The following is a 27,154-nucleotide window of genomic DNA, read 5'->3' on the forward strand; positions in this document are numbered from 1 at the left end:
CCTTGTTTATAGAACTATGCCTGTTAAATATTACTTCTAAGCAGTGAGGAAGAAATTTTATTCTATATGTTCTCTAACGGAAGACAGCCAAATAGTTTAATGGTAAGAGTTTGGTTGGAAGTGAGATAGCCTAGTTTCATACCCTGGATCAAGATTATTTTCTTGGGCAAATTACTAACCTCTCAGGGCTTTAGCTTGCTTCTTCATGGGGCTAATAATAGTACTTGTCTCACAGAACTATTCTGAAGATTAAACTAAGTAATATATGTAACATACTAAGAGTACCTAACAAAAGTAAGGATCCAATGCATATTAGCTTACAGCTATAAAATAAAACTGGTTTCCAAAACATAGATAAGAAAAACAAAATCCACAATGCAAAAACAAGACATTTTATTGAAATAATTACCAAACAATGAAGTATGATAGGTATAATTCAATTAACACAGGCATTTTAGAAATTAAATTATATGTTAAGACTTAGAGAATTCACAGATTCATAATTGTGTTAAGGAGTTCAATATTTACATTTAGAAAACAAAGTATTGTTCTCAATCACTGAAATGCTTGATTCTTCAAGGAATCTTCTCAGCTGTAAAGACTTGGGAAGCTTGTCTCCTGGTCTTGAAAAGAAATTTTAAAAAACAATTTTAAGCTATAAGTCAATTAATTAGAATATGTGTTGTCATTCTAATACAAAAAATAAAGTCCGGAATTTTTTTTCAAGATAATAATGAAAATTCCTAAAGAAAAATTGCAATCTCAAACTTATGAAATTAGGAATAAACATTTTTCCAGCCAAGGCATAAACAAAGAAAATTCCAGATAAAGACAAAACAGTATGAAATAGAAAATGTCACTTTTTTATGGAATAATGAGTCAAAAGTAAAATGCTGGCTCAAAGTCAGGGAGAGATGAATAAAAACAGAGAGGAGGCTAGAGGAAGACAGGGCTATGCACAGAGAAACTTTATAAACATTATGCATATCCCTCATTATAGTCTTAAAAATGTCACTTCAAAAAAATTTTCAATGTTTGTGCTATTTTCACAACCTGAGTTCCAAATCAAGACATATCAAACCAAGCTAAATTAAAACTAAGTTAAATCAAGCTGAGAATACAAGGATGACACAATGGAAAATTTAAGAATATAGTGGGGTAACTTTAAAACTGCATAACATAATATGAAAAAGAATTAAGGAACATGGCTATTGCATAAATTTGTATTTACTATTTAACTGAACTGCATTAGGTGATATTGTCTAAAATAAATCCTTTCACCTAAACAATTGCTCCAACATCTAGAACAGTCTGAAATTAGTAGACACTCAAAACATATCTATGGCAGAAATGTCTTATGGTAATTATAAGACAGTGGCCAAGATTAAAAAAAATGTTTTTGAAAGCCAATCATTCTCTTTCTATAATAGTTGCATGATTATTAAAAGATCAGAACTAATAAGTACAAATATGAAGAACAAAACATAAAATGCAGTTATAAATATGTATATTTTGGGATACCATAAACTATCACATTTGTTTTTAATCCTACAATTTAAAAAATTATAGTTATTGCTTTGAAGAAATAGACTTTTAAAAAATGAGTTATAAAAGCTAATATGAAATAAAAGTAAAATCACTATTTTGTCCTTTAAATAAAGCTGATGATCTGCAAAACACTTGGCACATTAATATTGGCTGAATTCCTACAGTATAAAGTACTGTTAAAAAGGACAGAATAACTATAAGAAACAGATGCTAAAAAAAGTTATATTAAATTAGTAAGATTAAATTTTTTTCATTTTTCAAAATGTAATACCTTTTCAAAAAGAAATGTGAAACTGTTCATACAAAAGCTCAGCAAACATGACTATGAGGTTTTGTATCCTTACAGAAGAGGCAATATAGGGCTCCAGATGCAAACTGCCTACATTGGAATCCTGACTCTCTATTTAGCAGTTGTGCTACCTTAGGAATACAATTTCTCTCTGCCTCAGCATCCTCTTTTATAAAATGGAGATTAATAATGGTGTCTACTTTATAGGGCTGTTGTGTGGATTAAATTAATTAACATATGTAATGTGCTTAGGATAGGATAGCCCATAGTACAGAATAAGCATTAGACAAGTGTTATTTCAATCTATTATAATTAAATCTTATTATATTTATTATTATTATTCCTTTTCTACCTGGCAGTGTTATACATTGTTAGCCAAGTTACGATTCTTACAGTTAAAGCACAGCTATGTCCATGACTCAGAAAACTAGAACATCAAATGCACAGTGCAGAAAGCACATTTTTAGTATTCTAACCCCACAAACAACTCCATTTCCAAAACCAGAAGGATAACAGCTAACTAAAATGTTCAGCAAGACTCCACAGTAATACTTAACCACACCTATGCTCTCAAATGTGTACACTGGTGAGCAAGTGTCTTGGTATTTTACAACAATTGAAACAAACCTAACTTTATCTAGACAAATTAATGATAGGGTTAAAAAAATTAATGTGGCTGGGCATGGTGGCTCACGCCTGTAATCCCCGCACTTTGGGAGGCCAAGGCGGGTGGGTCACCAGAAGTTGGGAGTTCAACATCAGCCTGGCTAACATGGTGAAACCCCATCTCTACTAAATATACAAAATTAGCTGGGCGTGGCAGCACACGCCTGTAATCCCAGGTACTTGGGAGGCTGAGGCAGGAGAATCACTTGAACCGGGGAGGGAGGCAGAGGTTGCAGTGGGCTGGGATCAAGCCACTGCACTCCAGCCTGGGTGACAGAGTGAGAGTCGGTCTCCAAAAAAAAACAAAAAAAAATCCTTGCCTTTATATTCCATGTTATGAGGCTGCAAAGATTACTCTAGCTCTATTATTTCAAAAACGTATAGTCCTTTCCCCCATGATCCCATTATTGTCCATAACTGTTTGTCTCTAGTCTTCAGTCTCTTTTCTCTTTAGAGGGAAATAAATCAATGTGAAGTATTTTGGAGCTTTTTTTCTTAATTTAGGGCTTACACATTTTCTAGACTTGATGTGCTATCATATAGCTTCAGTTCACACCAAGTGGAAATTTTTCAATTCCTAGGAATTTTTCTATAATATTACGTCCCTCCCTGACGGTGTAGTAGCTAGGATTCAATTCCTAGGAATTTTTCTGTAATATTGTGCTCATCACTTAACTGCAAGGAATAAAGACAAGAGGAAATTCTAATGAAGTTAAATTCTAGAAATGTGAATATCCAATAAGCCCAAGTGCATAAAATAGAGCCTTAGGAGTCACAAGAATCATATTTTAATAAACCATAATTATAAGACCAATATGAGTTAGGTCTCCTTGGATTAAGTTAGGTTTTCTTACTATATGTTTCCATTATTCATCGCTCACCTGACATTAAAAATTAAATATTATAAAATTAAACACTTTTATGAAGCTCTAAGTATAAAAAGTCATTAAAGTACCATTTCAAATATAAATATGTTCATTCCAGAAATTGAAAACATATAAAACCAAATGGCTTTTCCAACTTAATGAAACAGAATAAGGTGCTAAGGAATACAAAGTGGGCTAGGCACGGTGGCTCACGCCTGTAATCCCAACACTTTGGGAGGCTGAGGTGGGCAGATCGCTTGAGTCTAGGAGTTTGAGACCAGCCTGGGCACCATGGTGAAACCCCGTCTCTACAAAAAATACAAAAATTAGCCAGGTGTGGTGGCATGTGCCTCAAGTCCCAGCTACTCGGGAGGCCGAGGCAGGAGGATCGCTTGAGCCTGTGAGGTCAAGGCTGCAGTGAGTCATGATTGCATGCCACTGCACTAAGGCCTGGTCAACAGAGTGAGACCCAGTCTCAAAAAAAAAAAAAAAAAAAGAATAGAAAAAAAAGAAAAAAGTGATAACACTGATTTTAAACTAAAAGTTTTAAACTTTTAAGTTCATCTCATTCAAACTTGACATAAATATTTAGATACTTACAACTTTCTCCTCTGGAGAAAGAGCACCCTCTACTGCCAATATCTGGTATTGCTTATGTTTTAAATTTCCCATAGATTTCCGAAGTTGCTTGAGACTGCTAGCCTCTATGTCTTGCTTTAATAATTTCTGCATTTCTCGAGAAGGACATCCAGGATCAAATATTAGTAAGCATAATGTTCGGTTTTTTTTCTCTTCAATTCCAATAACAGTTCGACTGTGACCTATCAAAATATTTTTTAAGTTATACATATGTCACATCTATTTACAGTTATACAAATAGTCTCTGTATATATGTTGTGTGAGCATATGTGTGTTTAGAATATAAATACAGTCAGACTCTGACACATGTGTATCTGAGTTCTCCTAAGACATAAGAGTTTAGTTCTACTTCAGTTTTTTCATTTAACTTTAGTTTTCTAAAGGCTTCATTACAAAAAAAACATTTTTATTCTGCCAAATATTTTACTTTTCCTTTCCCAATCCCTTGATCCTTCTTATTCAAATTATCTCAAATGAAAGAACAAAAACTGTTCTAGAACAAAACTCTCATGATTGCAAAAGGTAAACAAAAGTAAACCTATAAATGCTAGAATATCAGTGGAGGGAGCTTAATCTCTTATAGTTTATATTCCTAAACAATGAAATTCCTAACATTTACTTCTGTTTATTCCTGTCAATCCAAACCATCATTCATAATTTACCAAGTATCTATGTGCTGGGTATTATTCCAAGCACGAAGGTATATAACAGCAAACAAAACAGACAAACGTGCCTGCATTCTCGGAACTTATATTCTAATAGGAAGAGATACTCGATAAATGAGGTAAATAAGTGAAGAAAATGCCATTGGTGGGATGTTGGGATGAGCTGTACGTTTTTTTTGAGACAGCCTCACTCCACCGCCCAGGCTGGAGTGCAGTGGCAGAATCATGGCTCACTATAGCCCCCAACTCCAAGGCTCAAGTGACCTTCTCACCTCAGCCTCCTGAGTAGCTAGGACTACAGGCATGTGCCACCACACCTGGCTAATTTTCTCATGTTTTTGTAGAGACAGGGTCTCACTATGTCACTCAGGCTGGTCTCAAACTGCTGGGCTCAAGCAATCCTCCTGCTTTGGCCTCTGAAAGTGCTAGGATTACAGGCATGAGTCACCATGTCTTGGCCTTGAGATCTACTTTTAAGGTAAGGTAAGGTCAGGGAAGGCCTCACTCAAGTGACATGTGGGTAAAGACCCAAGAAGGTAAGGGATGAACAATGAAGGACAAGTGAACCAAACACAGAAAACAACAAGTGCAAAAGGTCCTGATGATGTCAGGAATATCAATCTTAATTACCCAACAAAGTATTGTAGAAATATCAATCTTAATTACCTAAGAAAGTATTATACTGTCAAAGGAGCTCTGAAAAATTAGACAGATTAATGTCATAATACTCCCTGCTATTATCAGACCAGCCTGGCCAACATGGTGAAACCCCGTTTCTACTAAAAATACAAAAATTAGCCAGGTATAGTGGCAGGCGCCTGTAATCCCAGCTACTCAGGAGGCTGAGGCAGGAGAATCACTTGAACCTGGAAGGTGGAGGTTGCAGCGAGCCAAGATTGCGCCACTGCACTCCAGCCTGAGCAACAGAGTGAGACTCTGTCTAAAAAAACAAACAAACAAACAAAACACCTTAACCTGTCTGAAAGCAACAATTTGTTATCTTATAAACAACATTGTCAAGTATGAGTTATATTAATACTAACCTTGATGCTGAAGATAGATAGGGGGTTTAGATGTACACACTACCTTTGGACTCCCTTCCCCCTCTGAAGAATAATAGTTCAATATCCATTCAAATAAGCGAGGGTGTGTACCCAAAGGACCAGTTGATTTGTGAAAATCAACAATATGACACCTATTAAAAATTAACAAAATGCATATTTAAAGGGCATTTTAAAATATTTTCATTAATGGAGTTATCAAATACAACAAATTCTTAGTTTAGAACTGTTTCTAGCCATTACTTTCCCATAAAAGAAGAAAAGTAAATATAAATTTTTATTACTTATCTAAAAAACTCCTTTTTGTGGGGGATAACTATTTAACAATTCTCCTTATTTAACTATTTAACTATTCCTCTAACTAGATAACTATTTAAATAACTTCATAATAAGTCTGCTGACTAACCTAAAGGTTACAAACATTTTCTGATATATAACATCTCCATGAATATTAAATAATGACCATACTTGATTTTTAAAAAGTCATCTACACATATTTTTTTCACAGCTTTTATTCTAGTTTCTAACCCTGATGATCAGAAGCTTATTTCTGATTTTAATTCCTCAGTAGCCATTTGGATATATCAAATAGATCCTAAATACTTTTCCTGTCGGCCTCTCAAATCTCTATAACAGAAAATACTTGTAAAGATCATGGAAAAATGTGTGTGTACCCACATCTATACATCTATCTCCGATTTGCCACCAGACCACCGTGGTATTCTTCCTTCAAGAGGAAGTCACCGTTGAATAAACATTTTTTTAACCAGAAACACTGTTTATACTACTCAACAACTGTTTTTAAAAGGTCAGGTACAACTAAAAGCATTTGATAGCTTTATCATCACTTTAAACTATAGCACAGATATCCTGTCCTTGTTTCTTTTGGCAATAAAATCTCTAAAACATCCGAATTGCTAACCTCAGCCTCAGCAAATTTAATGCTGGTAACTTACATTTGGTTACTGGGTTTTAAGTGCTCAAATAAACTTCTGGACAAACTGTTTAAAAAGAATGTTTTAGGGTTAGCAGTTTGCATATTTACATTTAGAATACTAATTAAACAGTACCCTACAGAGTATAATTCATATAGAGAGCAACAGAAAGACATGTAAATAACTGCTAAACACATTCAGGATATATTAATAAAAAAGCTTTCTAAATTATTTAGGGTACCAAGAAGCTGGACAAAAATTACGGCTGGGTGCAGTGGCTCACGCCTGTGATCCCAGTACTTTGAGAGGCCAAGGCGGGTGGATTGCTTGAGCCTAGGAGTTCAAGACCAGCCTGGACAACACGGCGAAGCCCCGTCTCTACTAAAAATGCAGAAAAAAAAAAAATTAGTCAGGCGTGGTGGCACATGCCTGTAATCCCAGCTACTCAGGAGGCAGAGGCACAAGAATCGCTTAAGCCTGGGAGGCAGGGGTTGCAGTGAGCCAAGATCACGCCACTGCACTCCGGTCTGGGCGACAGACTGGAGACAGACTCTGTCTCAAAAAAAAAAAAAGAAAAAGAAAAAAAATTATTTTAAAACTCAAAACATGATAGAGTATATATAATCTCAAAGTGTGAACAGATTGGCAAAAAGAAAAAGGAGAAAAGCAGAAATAGATTTAGAGGGCATTAAAATAGTTCTTTAAATAATTCAAGAAAGTTATTATACATACACACAATATTAGTTTTTCTATGTTAACGAAAGAAATATTTTTACCTCTGAATCTAATCAATTAATGTGGTAAAAAGAATGTGATACACTGGTTAAATAACTTAGAAACAAACATAAAAGAAAATATAAAGCCATAAAGCTTAAGGCAAACATTTCATTAAACATGATTGCAGACATCTATCTCTATTTCCTCTTAAAAACCCAATGACATAATAACTGAAGGAAAAAATGATTTAAACACCCAAGGACAAAGGGAATGGGAATAGACAGGAAAAGAGCTCACATCTTCAGAAAATGGAAAGCCCCACAGAGAACATATAAAAGTAAATAAAAGAAAATGGAGACCGTATGTTTCAAAATCAGAGACAGGCTGAAAGCTTAGAAGCACAAGGTTTGAGAACAGTGAGGCTAAAAATATGAGATTAATTAAAAGTTTACTTAGAAGGCAAATCACACCTTAACTCTCCCCTCCACTAATGTCGAACTCTAGGCAGGAGAGTGAAAAACTCTTCTCTGGATAACTTCTGGGAAAACATCTCTCTATATAATGATATTTGAGAGTTCCCCAAACAAATACTAACCTTCTGCCATCCACCTAAGACTTTTAAATGAAGTCTGCTAATCTGCAAGCTCTATGCAGTCCTACAGCACTTCTAATCAGCTTTTTAATGTTTCATTCTTCACTCTCTGAATGGACAACTAAGGATTTCCAAAAGTTAAAAGAAAGCCTTCAAAATAGAAAAGACTAAAACAAACAGATATGAAAAAATATTAATATGGAACAAACAAAATGCAGGCAATAGAAAGAAAACATTGGAAGAAATTTTGCAACCATAAAGAAAATGATGCTATGAAATTACCCCTTAACATAATGGGTAAAATAAAAATTTCAATACAGTAACTGGGAGATAAAGTTGAGTAAATCTAGAAAATAAAAGAAAAAGCAAAGATTTTTAAAAAAGAGATATGATAAACTTAGAAGGTAAAGAAGTTCAGGCTGGGCCCAGTGGCTCAAGTCTGTAATCCTAGCACTTTGGGAAGCTGAGGAGGGTGGATCACCTGAGGTCAAGAGTTCGAGACCAGACTGGCCAACATGGTGAAACCTCGTCTCCACTAAAAATACAAAAATTAGCCAGGCGTGGTAGCGGGAGCCTGTAATCCCAGCTACTGGGGAGGCTGAGGCAGGAGAATCGCTTGAACCCAGGAGGCGGAGCTTGCAGTGAGCCAAGATCACGCCACTGCACTCCAGCCTGGGCAACACAGCAAAAACTCCATCTCAGAAAAAAAAAAAAAAAAAAAAAAAAGATTGGTTCAGTGGCCAACTATCAATAATTCCACAAAGAAAACAGAGAGATTATAATTATCAAACAACAATAGTTAACCTGGGAAGTCATGCTGTGTGCCAGTCACAGTTCTAAGCACTTTATTATCCCATTTAATTGTCTAACTACTATTAATATCTTCTTTTCTCAACAGTAGACCTAAGTACAGACAAGTTCATTCATTCAGCGATTAAGTAGGAAAGCTATGAATCAAGGTTAGGCAGTCTCACTCCAAAGTTCAAGCTCTTACCTACTATCCTAGATGGAACTAAGATCTTAGACAACTCACAATTCCAGATTCAAAGAGAAAAACAAATACCCAACACAATGAATCAAAGCCCTACACCCCATGGTGAAATAAGGTTGGAATAACTTCCACAGAAAATAAAATAGGTTATACATTTTAAAAATGAGACTCCACACACACACACACACACACACACACACACAAAGAGTAAAGAAATGCTACATGATAATAGCTGTAGATCTAGAAGGCAAAAAGTCCAGATTGGCGCAAAGAGGACAGAAGGCTCAAGAAAGATGTGTCCGAGAATAAGGAGAGCCTCAGATTATATGACAGGTAGAGTGCAAAAACTTGAGGCCATGATGTAGTCACATATTATAGTAAAAGAGAAAAGGAAACACAATTATTAACTCAAGAAAAAATTATAAATGATTTTAGAAAACAAAATCAGCCAACGAGCAACATTTACACAATTGTATAATAAAATCTGACTTTATAAAATGATGTAAACTCTGATTTTAATAAGATTTAATCATATTAGAAGGATTGAAGGTAAACAGGTATAAGATATTAAAACAGACAATATCTGAAACTCATAAACCAAGAAACAGCTATGAAAGCATACCATTTAAAAACAATGGAAGTGACAGTTGCCTCTGAGAGACAGAACTTGAGGGTAGAGAAGAGCACAAGATAGTGAATAGGTTGTTGGTTTTCATTGCTACTTAATTCAGTGCTACTTAATTTTATTTTTAAACTATCTCTTTGATAAAAAATAAAATTTTAAAAAACAAAGCTCCCAGATAAGGAAAAAACATTTATTTAGTTTTTAAGGTACATACTTTACCCTTAGGGAGGTCAGGAGTATATATACTTCACATGCTCCAATCCAGGCCTTTGTTCCCTGTAACCTGTTATTAAGTTGAGAGGCCCCCTGAGGATCAAAACCTTCCTTCCATGCATCTTCAATCATAGATTGAATTTTTGGAATGCAAGGAATCGACATACCTAAAATTACACAAGCAAACATGTTACATGACCATTAATAAAGTACTGAATAACATTTAGCAGTGTATCATGTACTAGGGGAACTTTATGGTTTTTAAGACAGTTATTCCTGACATCTTCTATAATTTTCTCTTCCTCTAACCAGAATTCAGGTTTTTTATATAAATATCCGCTAACTGTTAAAGCTATTAATTGTGTATGCTATATCATTCTATATCATATGTATTTTATCAGATGACAAGTTCAGAGTACTAGATTTCACATACCTTTTAAGCAATCATCATAAGCATCATTTTGTAATAATGATGAAAGTAGCATTTGGAAATTTCTGTAACCACAACCCCAACCTTTGTCGCCTAAAGATGAATGAAAGTGATCCACCGCTGAAGAAAGCCACACCCGCCTCACATCTGTGGCAGCATTCTGATAATACCTATGAAGGACTTCAATAATTCCTAAAGTAGAAAAGAGATTCAGAAGCAGTCATTATCACCTTTATATGGCTATCTCATACATTTTTAATATCAACATCTCCTTCACGTTCCATACCTAAATCCTGTCTATTTCATCTTCTTTACCTTCTTATTGCTATAACCTTAGTTTTCATCCTTGCTTGTTACTACAATCCAAGTTTCCTAACACTAGCATACTATTTATTACAGTTAATTGAAATTTTCTGCATCTGCAGGGCCCAGCACATAAAGTACAACTGTTGAATGAATGTTCTTCTTGTGTCTCCATTTTATTGTATAGACTACTGGAGATCACTTAGTCTTAATCAATTTGCTCCCAATCAGAAAATATTAATAGCTCCCTATTACCAATAGTTTTAATTTTTTTGTAATTTAAGATTTTATTTTGCAGATTATTTTGCAATTTTCGAAGCATGAGAATACACAAATGTTTTCATTTAAAAACTCTTGACTTCATGAATAATAAACATATCTCATACTCCAATATGCTAAATTTCAACCCTTTAGTAACATATTCCATTTTGCTATTTGGGGAGATGAATTAATTTGTTTGAGACAACAGAAGACAACTTCTCTTAAGGCAGAACAATAGGTTTAGGAATCTTATTAACAGCCTTATAAACCTAATTAGAATAGTTCTAATCTATGTTATATGAAGTCCACAGAAAGCTATCCACTGTCTTACCTTTATTTCACACTACTCTTCTTGCTGTAATTTTGGCTGTGGCCTAACTGAACACGTTAAACATAATTTGGCCCATGGAGTTTTAATTCAATTTAATTTTTTAAATTAAATTAAATTTTCAAATTCAGTATTTGCTAAGTACTTTTTATACACCTGGTACTATCTAAATGCTAAGTACAAAAAGATAAATATGATAATATCCTTTAAAATGTCATCGACCCCAACTATAACAAGTGCTATAATATGGAAAAACAAAGTGTTAGGAAAAGGGACATCTGACTCGGCCCCTTTCCTGCTTTTAGTATATTCTCCTTATGTTTCAAAATTATAGATCCTTCACATGCTACTGTCTTCATAGACCCTTTTTCTGATTCTAACCCTATTTTTGTGTCCCCAAGGTACCAGCCACATTCAGTCACAGAACACTCTAGTTCTTTGTGTATATTTACATACTCTACAGACTCTGTGAAGCCTATGGGTAGGGAGATCTTATTATATGCCCCATAACTTTCTCATAGCATGTGGCACCAAAGACAATAACTAAATCCTTTTTGCTTGAATGGTTTCCTGTAAGAAAATGGGTTTTTGTCTTTAAGAAAGACAATAAAAGATCAATAAATAAAAACAATTAAATGAACCAATAGTTGTAGCTGTGCCTTGCACCATGAAAAGGAGAAATACTTTAACCACTATAACCACTTCCAAAGAACTTAGAAAGACTTGAATTCAAGAAAAACAACAATTAAAATAGTATATAACTGAGTACTAAATGTTGTAGCATGGAATGAATGGGTACGCTAGGAATTCAGAGAAAGAAAGCTAAATGTAGATTTTAATATCAGACTTCGATGGAGAGATCAAGATTTGAGGCAGCCGTTTAAGAATGAGGTGGAGTAGGGGACAGAAAAAATAGAAAGGAAAATAATAAACATTCTAGTATATTTTAGTATATATGTTACGTATCAGATGGTGTGCCACACTGTCTTAGCAACATTATACAACTGCTTTAGGGGGAAATTTCCTTATACTTTTTATTCCTTAGCACCTAAATCTCTTTAGATATTTTCCACAGTAAATTTATCTTCAGTTAAATTATATTCTGTTGTTAAAATTATAACAAGATTGCAGTATATAAGTGAAGACTCTTTAAATGATAGCTGCTTCAATTAACACTTGCATAATTAACGAAAAATCAAAATCTCTGCCACTAAATCACTTCTATATTACAGGGCAGTGTGCTTTTTTACAGATATATTTAACATTTTCTTCCTGTATCCTAACGAATCATATCACACATCTGAAGGATGCTCTATGCCATAGTGAGAACTTTTTTACATGGAGAACCCTGAAGAAATATAAAGGCAGCCTTTAGAAACAGACTCATGGATATATGAAAATCTATAATATATAGTATTACAAATAGGTGGAGAAAATACAGATTCAATAAATGGTAGTGAAATAAATAAGCATAATATGTACTTGCTATAAGGACTGTTATAAACAAGGAGAAAATAATCAGATTCCTATCTTCTCTCTCCTCCCTCCAACATACACATACAAATAAATTCTGGGTGGATTTAAAATCAAAATATGAAATGCAAAATATAAATATTTGAAGAAAACATAAAGGTATATATTTGTCATCTTAAAGATGGGGGAGTTACTTAAGATACAAATAATAAACAGAAAGATTGAGAACTTTGATTATATTCAAATTCAAAACTTCTGTCTAATTAAAGGCACTATATGTAACATTTAAACACAAACCATAGGCCTGAAAAAGATATTTGCATCTCATATAACTAATGAAAGAATAGTGTTCTGAATACTTAATGGACTCCTGTAAATCAATAAGAACAAACAACTCAATAGAGAATAGAGAAAGGAAGAGAACAGGTAATTCGTTCAAGAGGAAACTAACTCAGGAGTAATCCAGGAAATGCAAATTAAAACATGTATCGTCTCATAACCTGTTAAATAGCAAAAATTTTAAAGTGTCACCATACAATGTGTGAAATACATTGGTGTGAATGTAGATTACAAGCACTTTGGAAAACAATCCTATAATAACCTTAACAAAGTTGAAGATTTGCATGCCCTTTAACTTAGCATTCCAGGTCTGGATGCAATACTAGAGAAACTCCTGAAGTAGACATGTTCATAAATTATAAGAGTAGAAAACTGGAAACAATCTAAATGTTTATCAATATGAAAACAAGATAAGTTAGCTATAATTCATACAAGGAAATACTACACAGCAGCAAAAATGAATAAAGTAGAACTGTAAGAACCAATATATTTGAGCAAAACAATTTATAGCATACATGTTGTATCCCATTTATATATAAACACATGCAAAATATTTTATGGAAATGTACATACATGGTAAGAGTACTAAAGCATGTATGAGACTGATAAATATCAAACTTGGGATAACAGTTCCCTTGTGGGGAGGGCAAATTAGAAAAAGCGTACATAAAGGGCTTTCAATACCTATCAAAGGTGTTGAAGCTTTAAAAACTTTTAAGCAAATATGGCGAAACATTAAGATTCAAAAAATCTGGGTGGCAGTAACAAAGTTGTTTCCATAAAACGTCTGTTAATATACTAATAAATACAAAGAAAAAAATGTTAATACTCGTCAGAAAAAAGCCATATTATGGGGCAAGGAAGATTTGATTAGGAATAACCAGCTGTGTAACCTTGCTTTGGCAAAGTCACTGTACTTCTCTGAGCAACAGTGATGTCATTTGGAATATATAACAGTACAGGAGAGAATGTTTTGAGTTAAATGATACCAAGTATATAGAGTTGTTAGTGTCTAAAAATGTACAAACAATAAAATAGCCAATAGCCATTTATGGCTATTGAGGATTTGAAATGTGGCTGCCCAATTGAGTTGTGCTGTGAAGTAGAAAATACACAATGGATTTTGAAGAATGTACAAAGAATGTAAAATGTCTCAGTAATTGTTTTAATATTGATTACATGTTGAAATAATATCATGGATACACTGGTTTAAACTATTAAAATTAACTTCACCTGTTCCTTTTCACTTTTTTTTGTTTTTTTTTGTTTTTTTGAGATGGAGTTTCGCTCTTGTTGCCCAGCCTGGAGTGCAATGGTGCGATCTCGGCTCACTGCAACCTCCGCTTCCCAGGTTCAAGCGATTCTCCTGCCTCAGCCTCCCTAGTAGCTGGGATTACAGGCATGTGCCACCACGCCCAGCTAATTTTGTATTTTTTTTTTAGTAGAGATGGGATTTCTCCATGTTGGTAGGGCTAGTCTCGAACTCCTGACCTCAGGTGATCCGCCCATCTCGGCCTCCCAAAGTGCTGGGATTACAGGCATGAGCCACCGCGCCCGGCCTCCTTTTCATTTTTGTTAATGTGGAGCCAGGACATTTAAAATTATATATGTGGCTCACATTATATTTCTCTTAGCACTGTCTAGAGCATAGCTTTTTAAATGTCAAGTAACACAATATAAAAGTAAATTTTTAAGTGAATTATTTACCATAAAAATTCAGAAGTTTTAAAACGATACTTTTTAAAAAATATTTGCGCACAGATTATGAAAATTAAGCAAAATTAAAATGATTCTGATTATTACTTCAGTGGTATAAGCAATATTAAAACAATGACTCTGATGTTTAAATACTTACCGGAAGTTTTTGTTTTTCCATCATCAATACCAAGAGCTAATGATTCCATCATATCAGCTTTTCTCCTATGAAATTCAGATGGAGGCATTCTTCCCCTATTTACTTCTATCTCCATATTTCGCAGTTGTTGTTGTTTGTATCCTCCAGAATTATCTAAACCATATTGTCTCTATTGAACGTAAAAATAAATGACTTAATTTTTACATCCCTGTAACTCTATGAGGATGGAAACTTATTAAAACTTTATTTGGAAACATGTTGAAACAGTCTGGTTTATAGACTTTATACAAGTTAACGTAAGGTTTTTACAAAAACTAATAACACACACACACACACAAAATTATTGACTTAATAAGCAACCACTTCTTTATAATCAATCTCCAGGGAAAGAGACTTGCTTTTCCTGTAGTAGGGAAAGCAGAGGATCCTGTCTTTCTACCTCAGGTATTGGGAGAGGTAGAAGAGTTCTGAATGCATTGCTGATTTTTTCAAGGAAACTTGTCAGTCCTTATTATTTGGTTTGCAGTCTAGTCCACAAAGGCCTACTTAATCCATAATTCATTTAGTCAGTCATGTTACACAGTAAATGAACTATGTTTTGTATACTGGAGTGAGAATCTCAAATAGTATGTATAAAACTATGGAAAAATTGTCTATGGAAAAGTTTTCACAAAAACTTTTCTACAGAAAAATTTTCTGAGATTTAAACAACTAACTTGCAAAGTTACATAACCTCCTTAAATATTGGAAACTTTTTGTATTGATCATGTTTTAAATTACATAAGGCATAAAAGTCTTAAGAAAAGCCAATTTTCTTTCCTATTTTGCAAGTATTGTGAGTCACCAGTGAGAAAAAAATCCTACATTAGGTCTTCCAAAGCACATTCTAAGCAACAATACCCATGTGAGATGTCTGAGAAAAAAAGAGAGGTCAAACAAGTCTGGGAAAATTGTGATATGGACATGCACATTAGTATATTAAAGGCTTTGAGAAGTCCCAAAGTATACAAACCTGTTTAACTGAACACTTTCAAACCTATTCAATTGTAAACCCTTTTTATTTATGCACTATCCTATCATCACTAAAAAAAGAACATTTAAAAACTATAAGCGATAGGCCAGGCACGGTGGCTCATGCCTGTAATCCCAGCACTTTGGGAGGCCAAGGCAGGCGGATCACCTGAGGTTAGGAGTTCAAGACCAGCTTGGCCAACATGGTGAAACCCTGTCTCTACTAATAATACAAAAAAATGAGCCAGGCATGGTGGTGCACACCTGTAATCCCAGCTACTTGGGAGGCTGAAGCAAGAGAATCACTTGACCCTAGAAGGCGGAGGTTGCAGTGAACAGAGACTGCACCATTGCATTCCAACCTGGGCAACAAGAGCGAAACTCTGTCTCAAACAAACAACAACAACAAAATCTATGAGCATTATTAGCACAGATAACACTACAGTCTACAAATTAGGATTGAAAAAAGGAAAAACAGACATTAAAATTTTAAATGCATTAAAAATATAACAGATGCTACCAGTTTAGTCCAACAGGTAAAACCACCCACCTAAGATAAATGAAGCCTCAAATATCACAAAAAAAAGCATTTTCCCATAAAATAGTTCTAAATGTTTGAAATTGCAATCTGTAAAATAATTTAAGACTCAGGAGACATTAATTCTACGTATAAATTTTGCTTCCAAGCATCTATACAAACACTTAAATTCTGAGTCTTGGTTTCCTAATTTGTCCCATCAACTTACACAGGTTTGAATGCAAGCTTTATCACTAATTAGCTGCCTGACACTGAGCAAGTTACTTAACCATTCTCTGTCTCCATTTCTTCATCTGAAAAAAAAAACGGGGGCGTGGGAGGGCCTAAAGTAACTTCTTCATGAATTTGTTGTAAAGATTTTGAGATATTATATGTGAAGTGATTACCCCGTGCCTGACTAGAATGAATATATATAAATGGTGGCTGTTACGAACATGTATAAATTTTTTTGAATAATAACAAGGACAAAAATAATACACTGGAAAGCATATTTGAAAAATAACTTTACCAAATCAAAATATTATAATTGTTATTAATCTTTGTACCTGCAGCTTCTGAAATTCTTCTATTTCTTGTCTTGATTCTTCAGATCTCCCCTTTCTGTCTTCTTCTTGCTGAAGCTGGTGAGCCAATTGTAGATCACCAGAACACTGGACTCTATCCATGCCTGTTAGGTATTTTTAATGTTCAGAATAAAATAAAATAACTGTTGCAATCAAAGATTGTTTATTATTTAATATATGTTTTTAAAATAGAGTAAATGCTCTTATTTGCCATTTATTCATGACTGTGATGATATGGAACTGAGTACAAATTTAGCAAAACTTAGAACTGCTTCAGTAAGGAATAACCTCCATCTAAATGGCAACTAACAGTCACTGTTTTTTATTTTTTGTTTTTTGAGACGGAGTTTCGCTCTTATGGCCCAGGCTGGAGTACAATGGTGCAATGTCAGCTCACTGCAACCTCTGCCTGCTGGGTTCAAGTGATTCTCCTGCTTCAGCCTCCTGATTAGCTGGGATTACAGGTGCCTGCCACCATGCCCAGCTAATTTTTGTATTTTTAGTAGAGACGGGGTTTCGCCATGTTGGTCAGGCTGGTCTCAAACTCCTAACCTCAGGTGCTCCACCAGCCTCCGCCTCCCAAAGTGCTGAGATTACAGATGTGAGCTACCATGCCCAGCCTAAGTGTTTAAGCTGTGACAAGCACTTTTCATTAATTATATCATTTGATCTTTATAACAATCTTACGAGTAGGTATTATTATTTACTGAGGAAACCAGAATTTTAAAAGGTTAAGTAACATCCTTCATTGATACTCCTTAACATATCTAAGGCAGATTGATTTTTCAAAGAAATACTAGGGGAGAAAAAGAAAATAATAAAGAGCATAAAAAATACACATTTACAAAGTACAAGTGTTAGATAATAATTTAATTACAGTTTGGCCCCCCAAAATGGTAAAACTTTGCAACATCTCACCCTGCATCTTCTCTACTCAGTGTCCCACAGATCCATCTGTCAGTGGCTTCTGGCCACTATATTGTCTCCTTAACCCCATGACCTGATGGCTTAATTATATCACTGACTATTCTTCCTTTCCTTTCAAAGTTCTCAGCTGCTGCTACATTTTCCTATTTGGTCGCCCTTCCATTCTTGGGGATATACAAGTCACAATCAATGTTTAGTGTCTCTTGAGGTTATCTACAGTGATTTACTTAGACCATATCTTTTTCTTATTACCCACTATAGGTTTACAGTGTAATATATGTGCTCATACAAAGCCTATCATAAATAAGAGTAAGAATTAGCAGACATTCAGAAACCACCAGAGCAGAGAACTTTTCCATCTTTGCTCCAATAATCTCATATTTGGGTTAGGGTGAGTGAGCAGTAACATTGTCCATGAACACTGATACTGGTACCAGGATCATTGATACTGGACACTAAATACCTCTGCCTTAATAGAAGCTATCTATGCACCCTAAAAAACTGAAATAAGGTAAAACACAATTGGTTTCTCTTGGGATCTACTTTTTATTTTCGTTCAGTGGGCTTCTAACATTCATATAGGATTTTTCCACTTCTAAGATACCGTAATGATTATTTAAACAATGCCACTATTAAAAAACATAGGGGAGAAAGGAAAACTTTTATAGAATCACAATAAAACCAATAAGTCATTTAGAAGCTGTTCAAGCAGCTCAAGATGCACTGAAAGATGTTTTGGTTATATAGTTCACATTCATTTGTAAAATTTTATGTGCCATATGGCAGTTTTCTAGTTCAACAATTTTCGCTGACCAAATACAATATTCAGATACTTCTAGCTGCTAAAGAAATGGCCTCAACTTGTAAATAAAACACTTTCAAAGGAAAAGATGTATTTTAAAATATTTTTTCCATATCACAAATCTAAAAATTAGATATACGTCCTAGAAAGTAGAAATTAAATGATATTTTTATCTTTAAACATACAAACATACCTTGCTGTAAGCTGTTTTCTTCCAAATGCAAGTCAACATGTTCCTGAAGAATATGGTAATTTGTACATATGAGCCCACACATAGGACAATCATAGAGTGGTTGATCACAGTCTGTATTAGAGATATAATTAAGTTGTTTTTATTTTTTTAATTTTAATTTTTTTTCTTTTCTTTTTATTTTTTTTTGAGACAGGGTCTCGCTCTGTTGCCCAGGCTGGAGTGCAGTGGCACCATCACAGCTCACTGCAGCAATCCTCCCATCTCAGCCTCCCAAGTAGATGGGGTTAAAGGCATGCACCACCATGCCCAGCTAATTTTTTATTTTTTTAGAGATGAGGTCTCGCTATGTTGTTCAGGCTGGTCTCAAACTCCTGGACTCAAGTGATCCTTCTGCCTCAGCATCCCAAAGTGCTGAGATTACAGGCATGAGCCACCATGCCCAGCCAAGTTGGTTTTATTTTTATAACTTTTAGATTTTTTCACCCCATGTCAAAGACTGTCTATCACCTATTAACCTTATATAAGTAAGAGCTCTTTGTAGTGGATTTAAAAGCTATTTTTCTACTTCTAGGATCGAGATAGAAGGCTGAGCATAGCACAAACCTCTCACACCACTCCAAAAAAAAGGAAATATTAATAATAAATATTCAGATCTGTAGTCAAAACAAGAGAAGCAGAAAGGAAAACCAAAGTGGTAAGTAGGGCCCAGTCTGGATATGGGTTTTTAGGGCTAAACTCTCAGCACCCAACAGAGTGGTAAGGTGCTGAACTTAAACATCCAGCATAAAGCTGGGAATTGAGGTAATACTGTCTACACAGGAGCAGGAGATTAAAGAGCTGCATCCATCACATAGCACTGCAGGCAGACAGGTCTAGCTTGCCAAAAACAGAAGTGCTTCCTCTATAAGACCAAGACCTAGCAGATAAGGGACATAGAAGAGGTACCCAGAATTGTGCATATACACAGTGAAAGCATAGAGCAATCTGTATATGTAAGGCCTGGTCTGAAAGCAGAGACTGTGAACAGCCAGGGTGAAGGAACCATGAAACTGCTTCACAGGGAAGGGATCATATAAAACTCCCATAACAGACGAACACTAAAATTTGAATTGCTAAACTCATTGGGGGCTGCAATGCCAAGAAAAACAGCTCAGAAATCTACAAACTGAAAAAGTTACCTGTGAAGAAATGGAGCTACAGTAATCCATAATAAACTGTAAAATAAGTATGTTCAAAATGCTCACTGAAATAAAGGAGGGAACTGAATCTTTGAAACCAGGACAGAAAGTTAGTAAGCAAAAATAGAAAGATGAAAAAAATGAAAATATTAAGATATAATCATTGGCATAAAAAATTCAATGGCAAAGCTTAAGAGAAAATGAAGTATTAAGAAGTACTCAGAAAACATTTCCAAAAGCAGCACTAAGAAATAATGGTATACAGCTTCCGTAAGTAATGCTGGGGGATATAAAGAGAAGTCTTTCAGCCAGTTCTCTACCATAAAATGCCTTAGAGCCAGAGCCAATGCCAAGGAGGCCTTTGCTTATCGCTTTGATCATCACACTACTGCAAGCCAATCCCTCCATCCCTTCTAGTTTTAAGTGATAACCAACCTTCCTCAACATTAGACCACACTACGCCTCATATCCCGGTATACATTTTTTAGCACCAGAATCTAAACTAAGCCTCAGAGGTTAGCCATCATCGTCCGATGGAGTCATCTAGGGCTGACGTAACCACCAACACTGTTCTGTCAATGAATCCAATCTAATTGTTCAGTGGCAGTGTCTTAACAATCTTTAAATATCTGAAGGACATCCACTAATCTGACCAAAGCTATTACCCCTCCTATTCTCCCAATACCTACCACAACGCCCTCCAGAAATACCATCTGTCATCAGTCAGCTTCTCTATACACAAAATCTTTCTCTGGATATTCACTTCACCTTATTGACTTAACTAAAATCTGGTTGGTTCATGACACCCCATTTTCTCTATAGCCCCCTAACACAAAGGCAACTTTTCTTTCACAATTCAGGGCCCTAGAAGTAGAAGAGGCATCCCCTTTGTTCCCTTTCATCACTGTCAAACCTGTTTTAAGCCTCATTTTTGTAATAATTCATGTCACCATAATATAGCATCATCTACCTTTCTTAGTGCCTAACATTTTCTCAAGTCTTAGACACTCCTTTCATTTACTAAAAATTTTAACACCTGGATCAAAACCTTCTTTTTCTAGCCCCTATACTATGATCATTCTTAGCAACTTCAATATCCATAGAAATAGTTCTACACCTTCATTTCCAACAATCTTTTCCTTTACCCTAATTTACCAACCGAATGACAAAAATTATACCCTTAATTTGTTACCACTAATAAGTGAACCACCTCTGAAATCTCAATTTCAAATATCACTCCTAAACACCTATCCTTCTACCTCACTTCTTTTAATTCTACCACTCTAAAAAGTGTTTGACTTAACTAAAACCTTCTATATAGAATATACAAACTCTATTTTTTTGTCATTCATTACCACCCTCATGTTTTTCTTTACTTTCCAGCCCAGATTCCACGTATCTTCTCTATATGATAATCATTCCCTAAAAAACACCTGCAAATCCACCTGTTCCATTTACTATAACTGAACATTGGTTAAATCTAGCTATTTACCTATTTCACTTCTGTACTTCTAATGACAACAGGTCTTTTTTAAACGCAACTAAACATTCAGACTCCTAAGACTACCATAATTTACCAGTTTACTGGTCCTGAGAAACTTACAGGAAACATTGTGTCAGCAAAGGATTGTCAGGCATTTTTCATCAATACACTTGTTTTTTTCCTTGCAGCAGTCCATAAATTTTCATTATTAGCAGATAATAAAATGATCTACTTAGAATACTCAAGGGAATTAATGTAGAATTATTAAAATTTGTTAACAGGCCAGATGCAGTGGCTCACACCTGGAATCCTAACGCTTTGGGAGGCTGAGGAAAGAAGACTGCTTGAGCACAGGAGTTCAAGACCAGCCTGAGTAACATAGCAGGACCTCATTTCTACTAAATATTAAAAAAAAAAAATAGCTGGGCGTGGTGGTGCAGGCCTGTAGTCCCAGCCCCTTGGGAGGCTGAGGCAGCAGAACCACTTGAGCCCAGGAGATCAAGGCTGCAGTGAGCCATGATCATGCCACTGAACTCCAGCCTGGGTGACATAGTAAGACCTTGTCTCAAAAAATATAAAATAATATTAGTAATAGTTGAATAAGACTAGATACCTCAACTATAAAAATTGATAGTGTTTCTATAAAACTGCATAAGTTTCTTAGATGAGAGGGAAAAAAATCTAATTTACAAAAGCAACAGAAACTATAAACTATACAGAAATAAAGCTAACACAAATGTGCAATGAAAAAACAACACAAGCCCGGGCGCGGTGGCTTACGCCTGTAATCCCAGCATTTTGGGGGGCTGAGGTAGGTGGATCATCTGAGGTTAGGAGTTCCAGACCAGCCTGGCCAACATGGCGAAACCCTGTCTCTACTAAAAGTACAAAAATTAACTGGGCCTGGTGGTGGGCGCGGGTAATCCCAGCTACTTGGGAGGCTGAGACAGGAGAATTGCTTGAACCTGGGAGGCAGAGGTTGCAGTGAGCAGAGATCGTGCCATTGCACTCCAGCTTGAGTGACAGGGCAAAACTCCATCAAAAACAAAACAAACAAACAAAAAAACACCACAAAATTGTATTAAAAGATACAAAAGATGACCTGAATTAATGGGGAGATGTACTTTGATCGAATTTAAAACAAAATGACAACAGAGTTTTTATGAAACTTGATAACATGGCTTTAAAACTCCAAGAAAGAATGAGAAGGTCTAAGTTGATGATGAAAATGAAGAATGAGGGAAAAACTGTCCTATCTGATGTTGATGGCCATTTTACAAAACAGCTATTAAAGCGGTGGTGTAATAAGGGAACAAAAGCCACACAGATAAATACAGCAGAAGTAAGAGACCAGAAACTGGCCCACACAGATATGAAAATGTAATAAAAGACAGAAACCATATTATAAATCAGAGATATATCTGGTTTCTGTACAGGGAAAAACTAAAAATTAGATCCCAAGTTCACAAAATACACACATGTACACACGTACAGACACACACACACACAATCCAGAAAAAATTTTAAAAAGTGAAAATATAAAACATTAAAGTTTTTAGAATATATGAGAATACCTTTTTGAATTCAGAGTAAAGAATACTTTTTTAGACAATACATAGAAAACAAAAATAAAATTCAAATACTGCACAAAATTCAAGGATAAGCAACATCTTATGGAATACAGCTGAAGGATTAGTATTGAAAATATATTTTAAAAGCAACTGAAAAAAACTCAAAAAAGTTTGACAATATACAGTTGAAAAATCCATGTAACTCAAGTGTACAAAAAATGTAATATGCAGTTCATAATAGAGGAAATTAACTATACAAAAAAGATATTGATTTCATAATCAGAGAAATGCATTAAAAAAGAATGTAGACACTGACTTCATACCTTTTACAAAATTAATTCAAATGGATCGTAGATCTAAATGTAAAATGCAAAACTATCAAACTTCTAGAAGTTGGCGAAGAGTTTTTAGACACAACACCAAAAGCATGATCCATGAAAGAAGAAATTGTCAAGTCGCACTTCGTTAAAATTAAAAACTTCTACTTCAAGACACTGTTAAAAGAATGAAAAGACAAGCCACAGACTAAGAGAAAATATTTGCAAAATACACATCCAAAAAAGAACTTGTATCCAAAATACAGAACAATTTTTTTTTTTTTTTTTTTTTTTTTTTGGAGACAGGGTCTTATTCAGTCATCCAGAGTGGAGTGCAGTAGTGTGATCACAGCTCACTGCACCTCCACTTCCCAGGCTCAGGTGATCCTCCTATTTCGGCCTCCCAAATAGCTGGGGCTACAGACGCAAGCCACTAGGCCTGGCTAGTTTTGTTTTTTGTTGTTGTTTTTTTTTTTTTTTAGAGACGAGCTTTTGCCACATTGCCCAGGATGGTCTCGAACTCCTGGGCTCAAAGGATCTGCCCACCTCAGCCTCCCAACTTGCTGGGATTACAGGCATGAGCCACGACACCTGGCTCTACAAATTCTTAAAGTTCAACAATAAGAAACAGACATAAGATCCTAAATGTGTACACACCAACAACAGAGTCTCAAAATACATGAAACAAAACCTGACAGAGCTAAAAGGAAAAATACATAAATTTACAATTACAATCAGGGATTCCAACAACCCCTTCTCAAAAATTGATAGAACTACTAGACAGTACTACTACAGAAAACAAGGAAGGATATAAATAATTTGAACACAAACAACAGGATCTAGTGACATACATATAACATTCCACCCAACAAAGCCGAATACACTTTTTTTTCCCAAGTATCCACGGAACATGACCAAGATAGATTGTGTCTTGAGCCATAAAACAGGCCTCAACAAATTTAAAAGAACTGATATCACAGAGAGTTTGTTCTCTAATCATAACAGAATAATGGAGTCAAAATAGAACTCAATGCAAAGTCAGAGAGTCCAGGACAGTCCAGATGCTATTGGGTTAGTGACAATAAAAAGAATACCCTCTGGAAACTAGACAGAAAGTTCCAAAACTACTCTCAATGTAGCTGAAACATTTTATATCTGTATCAAAATTCTTTTCCATAATGTACTTTTATATTTCAATAATAGCAAATGAAAAATGTTATAGACATAAAATGGATTTCAGAACACATCTGTAGTAAGCTGACTTACAAACCAACTTTTAGAACACCACATATTAAATTGAGGCTGTAAACTTATAATAATTTATAATGAAATGAAAACTTTACCTTCTAATGGAATGTCTAAAAGATTGGCATGCTTTGTTTTCACATGAGTTTCCATATCTTCACTGTGCTCCTCTATTTTTCCACAGAATGGACATTCGGGAGGACTGTATGTTGTTTCATAAATAGATCCTTTTATTTCGGTCAGGCCAGAGTGTTTTTCCCTACTTCTCAGGAATTTTCTAGATTCAGTTAAGTTCTCTGAATAGAAGCCTTCATGTTTTAAAGTGCTATCTTTAGTCAGGTTTTGAGTTGAATTTTTTGGATGATTAGATGCACAACCTGAAAGAATACTTGAATTAACTTCCATTCCACACTGTAGGGTGTTGTCTTTCCTGTTATCTGAAGTTCCATATTGTGCTGTATTTATCCTCTCAAAGTTTCTTTCAAGTGTATTCTGCTCAAAATGAGCTGTTTCGATATGAAAACACATTTCATCATAATTCACACCTGACAACTTGCAAAATGGACATATAATTTCATTTTCCATGTGAACAATTAGGTGAGCTTTCATGTCTGGTTCTGAGGTTACTGTTTCACCACAAATATCACAGGAAAGCATGGTATGACAAGTAGCTAGAAAAGAACATAACATTAAGTTTCAAAGATCTGAAGAAAAAATGTGTTTCATAAAATGATTTAAGACAATTATTTGGTCTTTAACGCTGGATTATTTTGATGAAGTTTTCAATGTACTTACTGTTCCTCAAATACAAAAACTTATTTATAAATATCAACCAAAATTTCAAGTTTATGTTTTTTTTAAAAAAAGGCAATAATGAAAACAAGTAATTATAAAAATAAATTTTAAAAATAAAATATTTCAAAAAATGTCTCTGGCCCAAGGTGGAGAAAAAATTACGTTTAAAAAATTGTCCAGGTAAGATAAATCAGGTAAGAAAAAAATGAAGAGAAGAAACCTATTTATCAACTGGTATATCTAAATACTGAATACTGAAGCTGATTATATTGAGGAGGTAAATAAACACATCTTAAAAGTAGAGTTTAACACTGTAAACTTAGAATCTTACATGTATCAAGTGCTATTTAAGTGCTATTATTATAATTTAAGAGCTATTATTATCGTTCTACACATAAAGAAATTCTGGCTCAGACAGGTCACCACAAGCAGAAAAAGGTGGAAGCCAAAATGCCAACCCCGTACATGCCTGTACTCTCAGCCCCAAGAATAAAAGCAGAAGTGGTATAGTAGAAAAAAGCACTTATTCCAGAGTCAAGAGAACTGGGTAATCATTTCAGATTCATCATTTTGGGTAAGGTATCTCATCTCTCTGAGGTTCAGTCAAAGACTACTGTAAAATCTAAAGGTAGTTATTTTTGGATTTTATGGACAAAGTACTGACTACTGACATAAAAGTGTTAAAAAAAAATTTTAAAAAAAGCAATCACTTCGCCACCACCTTCCTACTACAGCTCATCGTTCAGCTAAAGACTATTTAAAATCAAACAGGAAAAGAAAAGTAATGACACTATCACTTCATTTAAATAAATTTACCTTTAAAATACCTCCCTACATTGTCCTTATTTTTTTCATTTCTCTCCAGACAAGTGGATACAGTCTCTGATTTTAGAAGGCAGTTCTCCCGAGCCCCCAGTGGGATTAATGTCACACCCGGAGTTTCTTGTCTTCTGGTGGCTGGGACGCGGTCAGACATAGAATGATGAACTTGGACATGGACTCAGATTAAGCGGGTAAGAGACAAGAGGGTACCCAGGTGCCTCAGAGGAAGCGAGTGAGAGGCAAGAAGGACCCAGTGCCAGGCTAGGTGCGTGGCGGGTGAGGTCAGAATGCCGCAAGGCCGAGTCTCCCAAACGTTCCGCGCCAAAGGCACAAGTCAGGCACATGAAACTAGCAGACACTAACTGGGTCAAAGCTTTGGGCCTGGGGAATGAGGGAGGGGACCATCAATTCTTACCGGCCCAGAGGCCAGCAGCTGCCACACTGAGCTCCGCTAGGCTTCCCCTTTGGGCCTGCTGGCAGAGGAGTGCGTGCGCGGCGCCCAATACCTCTCCTGGCCTGATGACTGAAGCCAGGCCTTCCCAATACGCAGAATTTCACAGTTAACCGAGGAAAGAACTAGGAACTTACAACACCTTGGCCCTCAGTACCTCATTCAAAAGCACTTCCTTACTCCCACGGAAAAGAAGGAACCCCAGCATGCGCCGCTCCACGCCGGTCTGTATGCAGTGCATTCTGGGAGATGTAGTCTTTTTTTTTTTTTTTTTTTTTTTTGAGAGGGAGTCTCGCTCTGTTGCCCAGGCTGGAGGGCAGTGCGCGATCTCGGCTGACTGCAAGCTCCGCCTTCCGGGTTCACGCCATTCTCCTGCCTCAGCCTCCCGAGTAGCTGGGACTACAGGCGCCCGCCACCATGCCTGGCTAATATTTGTATTTTTAGTTGAGACGGGGTTTCACC

General features: G+C 35.4%; 1 protein-coding gene across 8 annotated transcripts; it reads right to left on the reverse strand.

The window, feature by feature from the left end:
* Positions 1-371: 371 nt before the first annotated feature.
* On the reverse strand, positions 372-26,908 carry ZUP1 (zinc finger containing ubiquitin peptidase 1). 8 transcript variants are annotated; one of them, XM_030809602.1, is made up of 10 exons: positions 26,657-26,908; positions 24,723-25,295; positions 18,831-18,941; positions 16,891-17,012; positions 14,797-14,965; positions 10,241-10,429; positions 9,809-9,974; positions 5,717-5,868; positions 3,970-4,190; positions 372-623 (listed from the first exon to the last, which is right to left on the reverse strand). In XM_030809602.1, the coding sequence occupies exons 2-10, from the start codon at positions 25,279-25,281 to the stop codon at positions 576-578; spliced, it is 1,737 nt and encodes a 578-aa protein (XP_030665462.1). In that variant the 5' UTR covers positions 25,282-25,295; positions 26,657-26,908; the 3' UTR covers positions 372-575. The 8 variants fall into 8 exon arrangements, with proteins under 8 accessions (XP_030665462.1, XP_030665463.1, XP_030665465.1 ...); XM_030809603.1 differs by having other exon boundaries at positions 26,850-26,905; XM_030809605.1 differs by having other exon boundaries at positions 24,723-25,001; positions 26,657-26,900.
* Positions 26,909-27,154: the final 246 nt, after the last annotated feature.

Source organism: Nomascus leucogenys, chromosome 3, assembly GCF_006542625.1.
Source record: "Nomascus leucogenys isolate Asia chromosome 3, Asia_NLE_v1, whole genome shotgun sequence".
Classification (NCBI taxonomy): Eukaryota; Metazoa; Chordata; class Mammalia; order Primates; family Hylobatidae; genus Nomascus; species Nomascus leucogenys.